The sequence below is a fragment of the Anabrus simplex genome, chromosome 14 (assembly GCF_040414725.1).
Source record: "Anabrus simplex isolate iqAnaSimp1 chromosome 14, ASM4041472v1, whole genome shotgun sequence".
Taxonomy (NCBI): domain Eukaryota; kingdom Metazoa; phylum Arthropoda; class Insecta; order Orthoptera; family Tettigoniidae; genus Anabrus; species Anabrus simplex.
The window spans coordinates 3198520-3210959 of NC_090278.1; the positions used below are offsets into that span (position 1 = coordinate 3198520).

Consider the following 12440-nt stretch of genomic DNA (forward strand, 5'->3'; position numbering starts at 1 on the left):
TTGTTCATAGCAAGGCATTCTGCTGCGTACAAAGCTTCTGGTCTTATGGCAGTGCAATGTCTAAGTTTTGCGTTCAAGCATATGGACTTTTAGATGTAAACGTCTTTGCTGAGTTGATAAGCCATTCCCATTTTAATCATGTGATTATTATTATTATTATTATTATTATTATTATTATTATTATTATTATTATTATTATTATTATTTCCTTGATCGACCTCATGCGAATCGCTCTGTGTGAAGTTTTGCGTAAGTGACAAGGGTTTAAGGAAAATGTCAGGCCATACCCCATACCACATTGGCAAAGTGCCTGTTACACAGAAGTTCCTCTCAAACTGTTTACATAATCACTGAGAAACCCCGCCAGACATAGCAAATATTTAATCTATTCTCTTAAGCCACAAAATATAAAAGAATAGAATAGCAAGCATTCTCTAACCAACAGCCCCTGTCATGTCGAAGTACAATGGCCCTCCCCCTTCGTAAACGGATAACGAAGGCATATGTACTATACGCGAACTTTTTCTTGAGCCCGATTTTTACGGGGTGAGGGGTAAGGAGGGAGCGCTGGCGGTTCAGGTTATACTGCCAACTGGCTGGAAATGAAATCTGAATTGAATCGATAATATGATCGATCGATATGAATTTTCTAAACATTTATTACCTTACGCCAAAACTCTGTCACACATACATCATTTAGCATGAATTATATAGTTTGGCTTTGCTGTGTAAACAACATCAGTACTAGTTCGTAAAGTGTACGCCAGATGTCGTACAGCGATGCATAGTTTGTGTTTCAAAGGTTGCCAATATGGATGTCGAAGATAACCGAGGTCTACCGATTCAGCACTAGGGAGCTGAGGGCTCAAGAAAAGGTTCGCGTATAGTATAGTCTGTAGCGTTGAACTGTACCCAAACCTTGACATTCTCAGTCAGTGCATTATTATTCCTGATTAGTTTTAGAAGCTCATCACACTATTTTCTTGCGAGTTGATGATACTTGGGTATCCGAGGACAGGGACATCTTTCATTCCCCCCAACTTTCTCTCCCCTCGCTTCATTCTTTTAATTACCTCCGTATCACGTAGTTGATAGCCTTGGCAATAAATATATGTAAATTTCTCTGCTCCAAGGAAAAACATACGATCATGAATACGTTTTCAGGCTAAGAAGACGAGAGAGCAAGTACAGATTATTTCGTTGTTCCCCTCTTAGTAGCCTCTTAACGACATGCCGGGGGTACAAATAATTCACGCTTCCACTCCACCCACAGAGGAGATAAGTAGGTATGTAACATCACGATCTACGTCCGACAATATGGCAGCTGATCCAGAACACAATATTCCCATGGCATGTCATAAGTTCATAAGATAGCCTCCCTCACCTATCGAGATCTACGTCCACCAACATGCCAGCTGATCCAGCACACAATAATCCCATAATAATAATAATAATAATAATAATAATAATAATAATAATAATAATAATAATCGTATGGCCTCAGCTACCGTGTGCAGACATTTCGATTTGACGCCATCTGGCTGTCTGCTCGTCAATTTCGACGGCAGACAGAGTAAACCGAATCTCTCTTGGGCGTCTATGGCTGAGATTTAATTAATTTTGTTGGGTAAATACCAAATGTATCACCAGAGATCTTTTACATGCCGACATCGTACATGGAGTGGACTTTTTTCCGCCCTTCAAAAATCCGACTACCTCTGCCGGGTTTGAACCCGCTATCTTGGGATCCAGAGGCCGACACTCTACCACGGATCCACAGAGGCAGCTAATATTCCCATGCCATGTCATAAGATACCCTCACCTATCGAGATCTACTTCCAACAATTTGGCAGCTGATCTATCACACAATATCCCCATGGCATGTCATAAGAGAGCCTCCCTCACCTATCGAATTCTACGTCCAACAATATAGCAGCTGATCCAGCACACAATATTCCCATGTCATGTCATAAGATAGCCTCCCTCACCTATCGAGATCTACGTCTAACAATATGGCAGCTGATCCAGCACACAATATTTCCATGTCATGTCATAAGATAGCCTCACCTATCGAGATCTATGTCCAGCTATATGGCAGCGGATCTAGCACACATTATTCCCACGTCATGTCATAAGATAGCCTCACCTATTGAGATCTACGTCCAACTATATGGCAGCTGATCCAGCACACAATATTCCCATGTTATGTCATAAAATAGCCTCTCTCACTTATCGAGATCTACGTCCAGCAATATGGCAGCTGATCCAGCACGCAATATTCCCTTGTCATGTCATAAGATAGCCTCCCTCGCCTATCGAGATTTACGTCCAACAATATGGCAGCTGATCCAGCACACAATATTCCCATGTAATGTCATAAGATAGCCTCCCTCCCCTATCGAGATCTACGTCCAACAAAATGGTTGCTAATTTAGAGCACAATTTTTGGCCATAAATATTCGCAAGATACGTATTATATCAAAAATTCTGATGCTTTCGGTGACTTTACAGTGTGTAAGAAGGGACTTTGCTGTGACCCAGACGAACCGCCATTCAAAGACAATGGAAACTCCTTTAAGGGTATACGGAAAGCAATTTTGGAGGGGAAAATCAAAAAAAGGTTTTTTGGTTGTTATTAAACTTTGGAATTTCCTCTTTAAAATGACATATAAATCTTGAACAAATAATGTATAGAAGCATTTTAAATGATTTTTTAAAAATTTATTGTCTTACGCACGGTGAGTATTCTGCCATGGCATGGCGGATGACTTATTGTCAACATTTTGACGTTTCATTATTTTTGTGCATATCGTGCTGATCTAGGAATTATTTCTTTGTTTGAAAGTAGCGTTGTCTTAGATTATTGTATTTTAGTCATATTGTAACAGCTTACATTATTGGTAGTCCTTTGTTTGCTGTTTAGCAACAGGTTGGGCCACGTTTTTTCGCAAGATCTTTCTGTGAGTTTATGTAAAGTTTGTGGAAGTTATGCCTCGATTTTCGAACAAAATGTTCAGGAAACGTGTGGCGAAAGATGAAATGTCCTTCTTCAACTCTGCCAAAACCCATTGTTTAGAACATCCACGATGTGAAGCAGGGCCGAATACACCTAACCTAATAAACGTGAGTGAAAATATTTCTGAAACCCCGTCTGATAAGACGGATGCTGGGACTGAGTGCTCATCTAATAGAAAACTGAATGGTGTCCAACAGAAATACGATAACTTTCGTACTGGACCTCAAATTAACGAAGTGATAGATATATCGATTTTATCTGATATATTAAAGCATAAATTATGTTGCAAAGAGTGTGGAAAGTATGGAATTTCCTTGAAAACAAAGAGACATATTGGCCTTGCTACTGACTTAGAACTTTTCTGTGCTTGTTGTTAATACAGTGTCAAGTTTTTCAATTCCTCAGCTATAAATAGTTTACAACAAGACAAGAGCCTTTACACTATAAATATTAGATTAGTTTATGGCACTCGGTCATTAGGGAAGGGCAGAGCAGCAGGTGGGCTCCCGAACAGTAAATGCTATGCATTCTATAGACATGGAGAGACTAAGATCATCTGAAAATGCTACCAAGTACATCATGAACTGTGGAAGAAACAGGAGAGCAACCAAGAAAAAGCTTCTTGATGAATTGCAAGAGGATACTGATTATCTCAGCAATGCACCAGGCATGCATTGATGTTGAAACTTTGGAAGCGATTTCCCACAAAGTTACTTTTTTCCTGCAAAAGGAACATTATCTCAAAAACTATTACAGATATCACTATGAAATTTTCAGTACTCCTTTGTAAGAGTATGCCATATATTCTGAAGCAATATAAACAAACATATTGCAAAATTTCTGAGGTAGGCTGGAAAAAATTCAGGAGAATATTAGCAAAAAATTTTGCATTATTAAAAATATATATTTTTTCCAAAAAATGATCTTTATTTTAATGATCTTAGCATCAGTACACAGCTAATATGCCTGTTTATAATATATAAAATTTTCAAGAGTCTGCGTCAAACAGTTTCTGAGAAAATGTTCCTTAAAGGTGACGTAAATTAACATTGTGAAGATAGGGCTTTCCGTATACCCTTAAAACGCCGGACTATAAGATTTTTCCAATAATATACTGAATATTACTTCACAAATAAATAGGGGGATTGAATACTCTGTCCACTGAGTGCCTCCGAATGACTGGGAAGGCTTGTCTAAGAGATGCTGAGAAAGTTGAGAGAAAAATGCTTGGCAGGATAACGGGCGCAACAAATGTAAATGGACAATAGAGGTTAAGGGGACATGAAGATCTGTATCGGAAAAATGAACGACAGATGGAGACTGTTAGGAAAGAGGACTGAAATACTATGGGCACCTCTTTAGAATGGATGGAAAGCCGGGTGGTGGTGATTATTGTTTTAAGAGGAAGGACACTGGGCAACCATCCTCTATTAACACTAACCAAAGGGGAAAAAATGGAAGGGATTCAACACTTCGAAAAATGAAAATATCGGCCAAAGGTAGACAAGGGCCACGAAGGGCGTGAAAATGAAAGAATTCCTAGGCCTCAGAACCGAATAGCGTTCGGGTCGAACATAAGAAGAATTGATGAGGTCGGATAGAATAGATGAAAGGGTGGAGCCTGGCACAAGTAAGTGGAAGCAATGCCAAGACTCAGCTAAGGGTACCGTCGTCGCCAACCCACGCTCGCAAGTTAACAGCCGCTGGGGCCCGTCTTAGTACCCGCTTACAACAGGTAGGGGATACCGTGGGCTTTATATGCAACCGCCCCACCTACAGGGGGAGATGGGAAGTGATTTCAGATACTTGGTAGTAGACCTAAGATTTCTGACAAGTGGTTCCAGGAGGTGAGCAAGGACTTCAGCAAGGCTGTACTAGGGCGAGAGGACATCTCACATCGAGCACAGTACCGGTTATAAATCAACAACTTCAAGGGCTGTCATGAAGAACAAAAGCAGAACTCTGTTTGGACGATGGAAAGACGGCAGACTGCCAAGACAAGAATGCAGCGATTCTGGGCTGAAAAAAAAAAAAAAAAAATGTTAACAGTTATTTAATCTGGTCTCATTGGCCCTAAACGAATATATATACTGCGTATTGTGTAATACTGTATATAAATAGAGTTTAACCCAGCACGAAAAGTAGGCCTATTACAAAATTATTCTTTTTACTCTATTAAAAAATCTCAGACGATGCACGATTTAAGATGTCCTCTCATCTTAGTCTAGACTTGATGATTTTTCCCAATTTGCTTTAGGTCGCACCGACATATATAGATCTTATTACAAATCTTTGTTGGCATATTGTGTAAAAGAACCTATTTAAGTTTGAAAAAATACAAACCTCTATACGTCTGTTGTGTTTTGAAAGTGTTCGTTTATTCATCTCCCGTAAAAAAAAAAAAAAAAAAAATGTTCTGATAGAGATGACTATTTTTCAGACTCATCGACTCAATTATAATGCGTTCACTCAACAGCCAGTAGCGGTTGATTTCCATCAGAAGAGCTGCCAACAGATCTTCCCAAGAATTTCAATGATTTAATTTACAAAGAAAATGAACTCGTTTGTAACCTGGTGACGTTCCGCCGTACTACACATAGTACTACACTCAGCGGAGAGTAAGGTTATGTACAAGGAATAAATAAGTGTGGAACAAGCCATAAAGCCGCCTCCATATGCGTCACGCTTGGTATGTGTTAGTTATGCCTAGCGCGCACTCACGCGCCAAGTCGGATAATCTCATAACTCCACGCTTCACCACGAGATGTGTTAAGATGTGTATCACCTTCCTTACACTTGGCTCGCTTTTTAGCCGGCATGCCAGTGTTGCTAGATGGGCAACAGCATTTTTCCCTACCAGAGCAATAGAATTTCTCCTTTCCAGAGAAAAATCCCAGCATCAAAATTTACAACAATATTCGGTCTACTTTCTTTCTTTCTTAATCTGTTTATCCTCCAGGGTTGGTTTTTCCCTCGGACTCAGCGAGGGATCCCACCTCTACCGCCTCAAGGGCAGTGTCCTGGAGCGTGAGACAGTGTGTCGGAGGATACACCTGGGGAGAATGACCAGTACCTCGCCCAGGCGGCCTCACCTGCTATGCTGAACAGGGGCCTTGTGGGGGGGGATGGGAAGATTGAAAGGGATAGACAAGGAAGAGGGAAGGAAGCGGCCGTCGCCTCGGGCATTTGCCTGGAGGAGAAGTGGGAAACTACGGAAAACCACTTCCAGGATGGCTGAGGTAGGAATCGAACCCACCTCTACTCATTTGACCACCCGAGGCTGAGTGGACCCCGTTCCAGCCCTCGTACCACTTTTCAAATTTCGTGGCAGAGCCGGGGATCGAACCCGGGCCTTCGAGGGTGACAGCTAATCACACTAACCACTACACCACAGAGGCGGACTACAACAATATTACTACTGTTGTAAATGCATAAATGTTACACAAATTAATATTAATTCATGTTTAATGACATTGTAGTGGGTAGTGTTATTAGCTGACACCTTCGCTCGGAGGCCCGGGTTCGACTCCCGGCTCTGCCACGAAATTTGAAAAGTGATACGAGGACTGGAACGGCGCCTGTTGATATTCAGATTGCAGTACCGATACACTAAAAAATCTTACATTAAAATACAGAACAATGATCAAGGTCAACAGTGAATGGTAATTTCAGATCACAATCTAAAATTCAACTTCCGGGGCTTCGAAGAAAATAAATTCAAGAGATCTGTTGGTTTTACAATTGTGTCCCCGTGAATGTTCAAAAGTGCCAACTCACTGAGTAGACTTTCAATTGTTTATTGCCAGTTTATTTATAATTTCTCTAGTAAAAATTCCATGAAGGGTTTTCTGACCCCAGTAACCCGTACTGGCCAGGAGTGTACCTAATTTAAGGCTACGGCCGCTTACGTTCCCATCCGCCACAGCGAGGTACTGGTCCTCCTCCCCAGTTTTATATCCGACCAAATGTCTCACGCTCCAGGACACTGCCCTTGAGGCAGTAAAGATGGGATTCCTCACTGATTCCGGAAAAAAAAAAAAGAATCCTGGCCCAGTTTGTATAGAGGGAATCTGAAGGGAAAAAATCATCCCAGGAAATATATTGTCATTCTGAAAATGTATCTCACACTTTTCGGAAAAATACGATTGAAATTTTATGGACATATTATCAGAATGAACAGTAACAGACTGAAAGAATTCTCAACCTGGCCCTTTCACCTAAAACCAAGAACAGTTGGCTTCGTGAAATTGAAACAGATATCCAGGAAATCAACATCTCGGAAGACAATGCACAGGACAGATGTAAATTCAGAACCAAACTCGACAATCACCAGTTTGAAGACAAACCCGACACCAGAGCCACTATACCTTGGGCAGAAGAACGAAGGAAGAAGCTCACCGAGAGGATGAAGAGATTTTGGGAGAAGAAGGCCGACACATCAGCTAAGCTCCTAAGTAGGGCATAACGATGTAAAATAAATAATAAAATAAATAACGTAAATAAATCAATGAAATGAAATGGCGTATGGCTTTTAGTGCCGGGAGTGTCCGAGGACAAGTTCGGCTCGCCAGGTGCAGGTCTTTTGATTTGACATCCGTAGGCGACCTGCGCGTCGTGATGCGGATGAAATGATGATGAAGACGACACATACACCCAGCCCCGGTGCCAGCGAAATTAACCAATTAAGGTTAAAATTCCCGACCCTACCGGGAATCGAACCATCTAGCCATGGAGCCGGACAATAAATCAATAAATAGATGATATTAATAACGTCCACCTCTGTGGTGTAGTGGTTAAAGTGATTAGCTGCCACCTCCAGAGACCCGGGCTCTATTTCCGTCTCTCCCACGAAATTTGAAAAGTGACACGAGGATTGGAACGGGATCCAGTCGGCATCGAGAGGTCAACTGAGCAGGAGGGTCTCCATTCCCGCCTCAGCCATTCTTGAAGAGGTTTTCCGTGGCTTCCCACTTCTTCCCCAGGCAAATACCGGGATGGTACCTAACTTGAGCAAAGGCCGCTTCCTTTCCTCTTCCATGCCTGTCTCTTCCAGTCCTCCCGTCCCCCACAAGGCCCCTGTTCAGCACAGCTGGTGAGGCCGCCTTGGCGAGGTACTGGTCCCCCGCCCCCAACCAAATGTCTCACACTCCAGGACACTGCCCTTGAGTCGGTACAGGTGGGATCCCTCGCTGAGTCTGGTGGAGAATCCAACCCTGGACGGTGAACGGATTAAATAATTTAAAAAAAGTAATAACCTGAAGTAAAATAACCAAATATCAAGGAGATTACCAGAAATAGGGACCTTATAAAATTTAAAATGGAAACTTACTCTAATGGTAGAAAATGTCTCGAAAACAGAGTCTAAACACTGAATGTACTTATGTTACAGCTGAGTGGCTCAGACACTTGAAGCGCTGGCCTTCTGACCCCAGCTTGACAGGTTCGGTGGTATTCGAAAGCATATTGGCGTCTTCGAAAACCATAAAAAATTATTATTATTATTATTATTATTATTATTATTATTATTATTATTATTATTATTATTATTATTAGTATTATTATCTCCTTCGACGCTAAAATCCCGCTTTTTCAGGACGTATGGCAGCCCTACCATGATGCAGCATTGTGGTAACCAGTGTCCTGAAGCAGGTCAGTCCCATATTGTCCCTTGCTATAGAAGGCCATGATACTGGCAGCCGATATAGCTTTCTCTTTCTCTTCTCGTCTTCTCGCCAGAAGTCAGGCACTGTGACGTCACGTGTCCCCTAGACACACGGCGGCAGCAAGAAACCAGTTTGCTCATCACAACGTGAGACCCGGAACTCTGCGAAAGATTTCTGCCCTCTGGCAAACATCTTCGTGCAGACAGGTGAATCTTTACCGGCTTCTCTAATGAACTGTACTGAAAGACATGCTGCAGAGTGGAAATGACAAATAAAAGACGTGTAATATTGCACCTTCAGATACCTTATCATATCTCGTGAAATCCTACTTCTTTTTAACGTCGCACTAACACCTCACAGGTTGGGAAAGGGTTAGGATTGGGAAGGAAGTAGCCGTGGCCGTAATTAAGATATAGCCTGGTGTGAAAATAGCAAACCACGGAAAAACACTTTCAGACCTGCCGACGGTGGAATCGAACCCATCTCCCGAATGCAAACTCACAGTGCGCGTCCCTAACCGCACGACCAACTCCCTAGGTAAATTTCATATAGAAAACGTAACCCTATTTGTTCAGAACAACAAGGCTTCAAACCATACTTCGTAGTTACTTCAGGCTACCGTCTTAACAGTACGCTAACACTCCTGTTTGAAACGAGCAATTTTCCCTGTAGCTAGTAGCGATGATACCAGCTGACACATGGTGCGTAGCCCAGGGCCTTTTAACTAATAAGTCAGCTAACGCACGATCTACTTGAACAAAATAAGAAAATTATGTACGAAACTCAGCAGTCATAAAAAACTACTATTTTTTCAGAGGATTTTAAGACTACCGGTATCTAAAATGAGGGTTCGATCACTGAAATCTGTTCAGTCTCTTTCTCACAATTTCCCTTCCTAAAGTCGGTATATCACATTGGGTATAGATCAGGGGCGTATTCTCCTTGAATGCAAGGCATTCATTGCATGCGTTATGATAACACAAAGAACTGTCTGATTTACGATTTTAGGTTGTTTCAGGTCAAATATTAACGATTTCATCTCTCAGAAGTTCAAAAGGTCCGCGCAACTGTACTAGTTCCGTTGCTTGATTACGTGTGGTGCTGGTGTAGTCTCGCCGTCTACTCCACTCTCGGAAGAAAGAGACAGCAAATGCAGGAGTTAACGACGTAAGGCATTCAATCTTAAAATTGCATTCAGTGGCAGACGTAGTTCTGAAACCCTCCGAACGATGTCGCTGCAATTGAAACTTGGTCAGAATTTGTCGCCCCATACCCGTGCTACCCTCTGCCATCTGTTAGCAACTTGGAGAAAGTCGACATGTTTACAGCGAACGGGACACACAGATTACCCCCTAGCGAAAACCCAACGTGACGAAACTGACCAATGCCACTGGGGTGACTTACCTCCAGTGCTTAAGTTGTGGCTAACTAGTGAGTTAATTCATTGTGTGTTTTGCTGATTAGCGAGTTCATTCTGTGTGTGCTGTTCCTGTGCTATTCGTCGTTTTATTATATTTTGCGTAATGTGGTATTAACGATGGATGAGTCTAAAACGGATATAATTGTAAATCAGTTTGAAAAGCCATTTACTGGCCGTTCGTTTGATGAAAAGATGCAAATAGTTAAAGCCGCGAGACCTCTACCTTCCCTCGTAAATTTCTTCTTATTCTTATTCTTAATCTGCTTACCCTCCAGGGTTGGCTTTTCCCTCGGACTCAGCGAGGGATCCCTCCTCTACCGCCTCAAGGGCAGTGTCCTGGAGCTTCAGACTCTGGGTCGGGGGATACAACTGGGGAGGATGACCAGTACCTCGCCCAGGCTGCCTCACCTGCTATGCTGAACAGGGGCCTTGCAGGGGATGGGAAGATTGGAAGGGATAGACAAGGAAGAGGGAAGGAAGCGGCCGTGACCTGAAGTTAGGTACCATCCCGGCATTTGCCTGGAGGAGAAGTGGGAAACCACGGAAAACCACTTCGAGGATGGCTGAGGTAGCAATCGAACCCACCTCTACTCAGTTGACCTCCCGAGGCTGAGCGGACCCCGTTCCAGCCCTCGTACCACTTTTCAAATTTCGTGGCAGAGCCGGGAAGCGAACCCGGGTCTCCGGGGGGGGGGTGGCAGCTAATTACATTAACTACTACACCACAGAGGCGGACCCTCGTAAATTTAAAAAGAGAAAACCAGAATTGTGTACGCACGTTCAATCCAGAAACTTACAGTAAAACTGTTTGGCTCGAGTTCACCTACATGTAATTAGGGTGAGTAGAATTGAAATTTACTTAATACATTGTGTTAACTGCATGGTTACAAGTTGCATGCCTCAGTGGAGATGCCAGGATACGCCACTGGTATAGATTATTATTACTATTATTATTATTGCCGATGATATTGTTTTTTACCTGAGTGTACAGAAGATCTGGATAAATTGCTGAATGGTATGGACAAACTCTTGGAGAAAGTACGAGATGAAAATAAATAAATCCAAAACAAACGTAATGAAATGCAGTCAAATAAAGTCAGGTGATGCAGGAAATATTATATTAGGAAGTAGGAAGTAGGTGAATATTGTTACTTGGGTATTACAATAACTAACCATATCAGAAGTAAGGAGGACATAGAACGCAGACTAGCACAAGTAAGGAAGGTCTTTTTCAAGACAAGAAATTTGTTCACTTCGAGCACTGATATAGGATTTAGAAAGACGTTTTTGAGCACTTTTATCTGGAGCGCGGCATTGTGTGGAAGTGAAAAATGAATGATAACTAGTTCAGAAAAAAGAGAACAGAAGCTTTTGAAATGTGGTGTTACAGAAGAATGCTGAGTGTGAGATGGGTAGATCGAATCAGAAATAAAGGATACTAAATCGAATTGATGAGAAAAGAAGGATTTGGCGAAATTTGACCAGAAGAAGAGATAGAATGATACGACACATCTTAAGCCACCCAGGACTTGTTCGGTTAGTTTCTGAAGCTTCATCAAATCAATGATGACCTAAACAAGAACATTATTATTATTATTATTATTATTATTATTATTATTATTATTATTATTATTATTATTAAACTTTATGAAATGTGACAGGAACCTCATATTTCTCATCTAATTAGGGGCCCAATAAAGAGTTTATTCGGCCCGGCAGTAGCAATACAACATACATTAGCCTATTTGTTTCATAAATAACCTTTTCTTGCATTACTTGGCTTACAGAGTTCATGGATATCTTCTATCCTGTACATAATATACAATAATTTTTTGTTCTTAGGCTCCGAAGCTGCAGAAGCCAGAAATGTACAGCATGCACGTAGATTCGAGGATCGCTCACCGCTACGCCAAGACTACGGTAGTGAGCAGGATAGCCAACCCTGCTCCTAAAGCACAGGAAGTGTTCTTCAGCATGGTGCTACCAGAAACAGCCTTCATTGCGGGATTTAACCTGTGAGTAGAACACTAACGACACATCCTTTGGCCATAGAAGTAACATTTATAGGTATAACCTATTTATTGTACTTGTATTATTATTATTATTATTATTATTATTATTATTATTATTATTATTATTATGTGCGTATGGACCCAATGAATCACGCAAAGCTCTAACGATTCTGTTTTCTGAGTTGCCAAACAGCTCTCATCCTTTCTCCGTGGATCCTTTTTCGTTCTTCTGTCCACTTTGCTCCAGTCTTCTTTTTTCACTTCGTTCTCTGGTTGCACTTTCCATCCATTAATCTTTTTCCTGTAGAGGTTTCTGATTGCGGTGTCAG

General features: G+C 41.7%; 1 protein-coding gene across 13 annotated transcripts in view; it reads left to right on the forward strand.

The window, feature by feature from the left end:
• Positions 1-12440, forward strand: part of LOC136885272 (inter-alpha-trypsin inhibitor heavy chain H4) — a 143361-nt gene that overhangs the window by 32718 nt on the left and 98203 nt on the right. For all 13 annotated transcript variants that reach the window (XM_067157763.2, XM_067157770.2, XM_067157769.2 and 10 more), the window contains exon 2: positions 11942-12114. In XM_067157763.2, coding sequence (XP_067013864.2) covers positions 11942-12114 — 173 coding nt within the window. The remainder of the gene's footprint in view (positions 1-11941; positions 12115-12440) is intronic.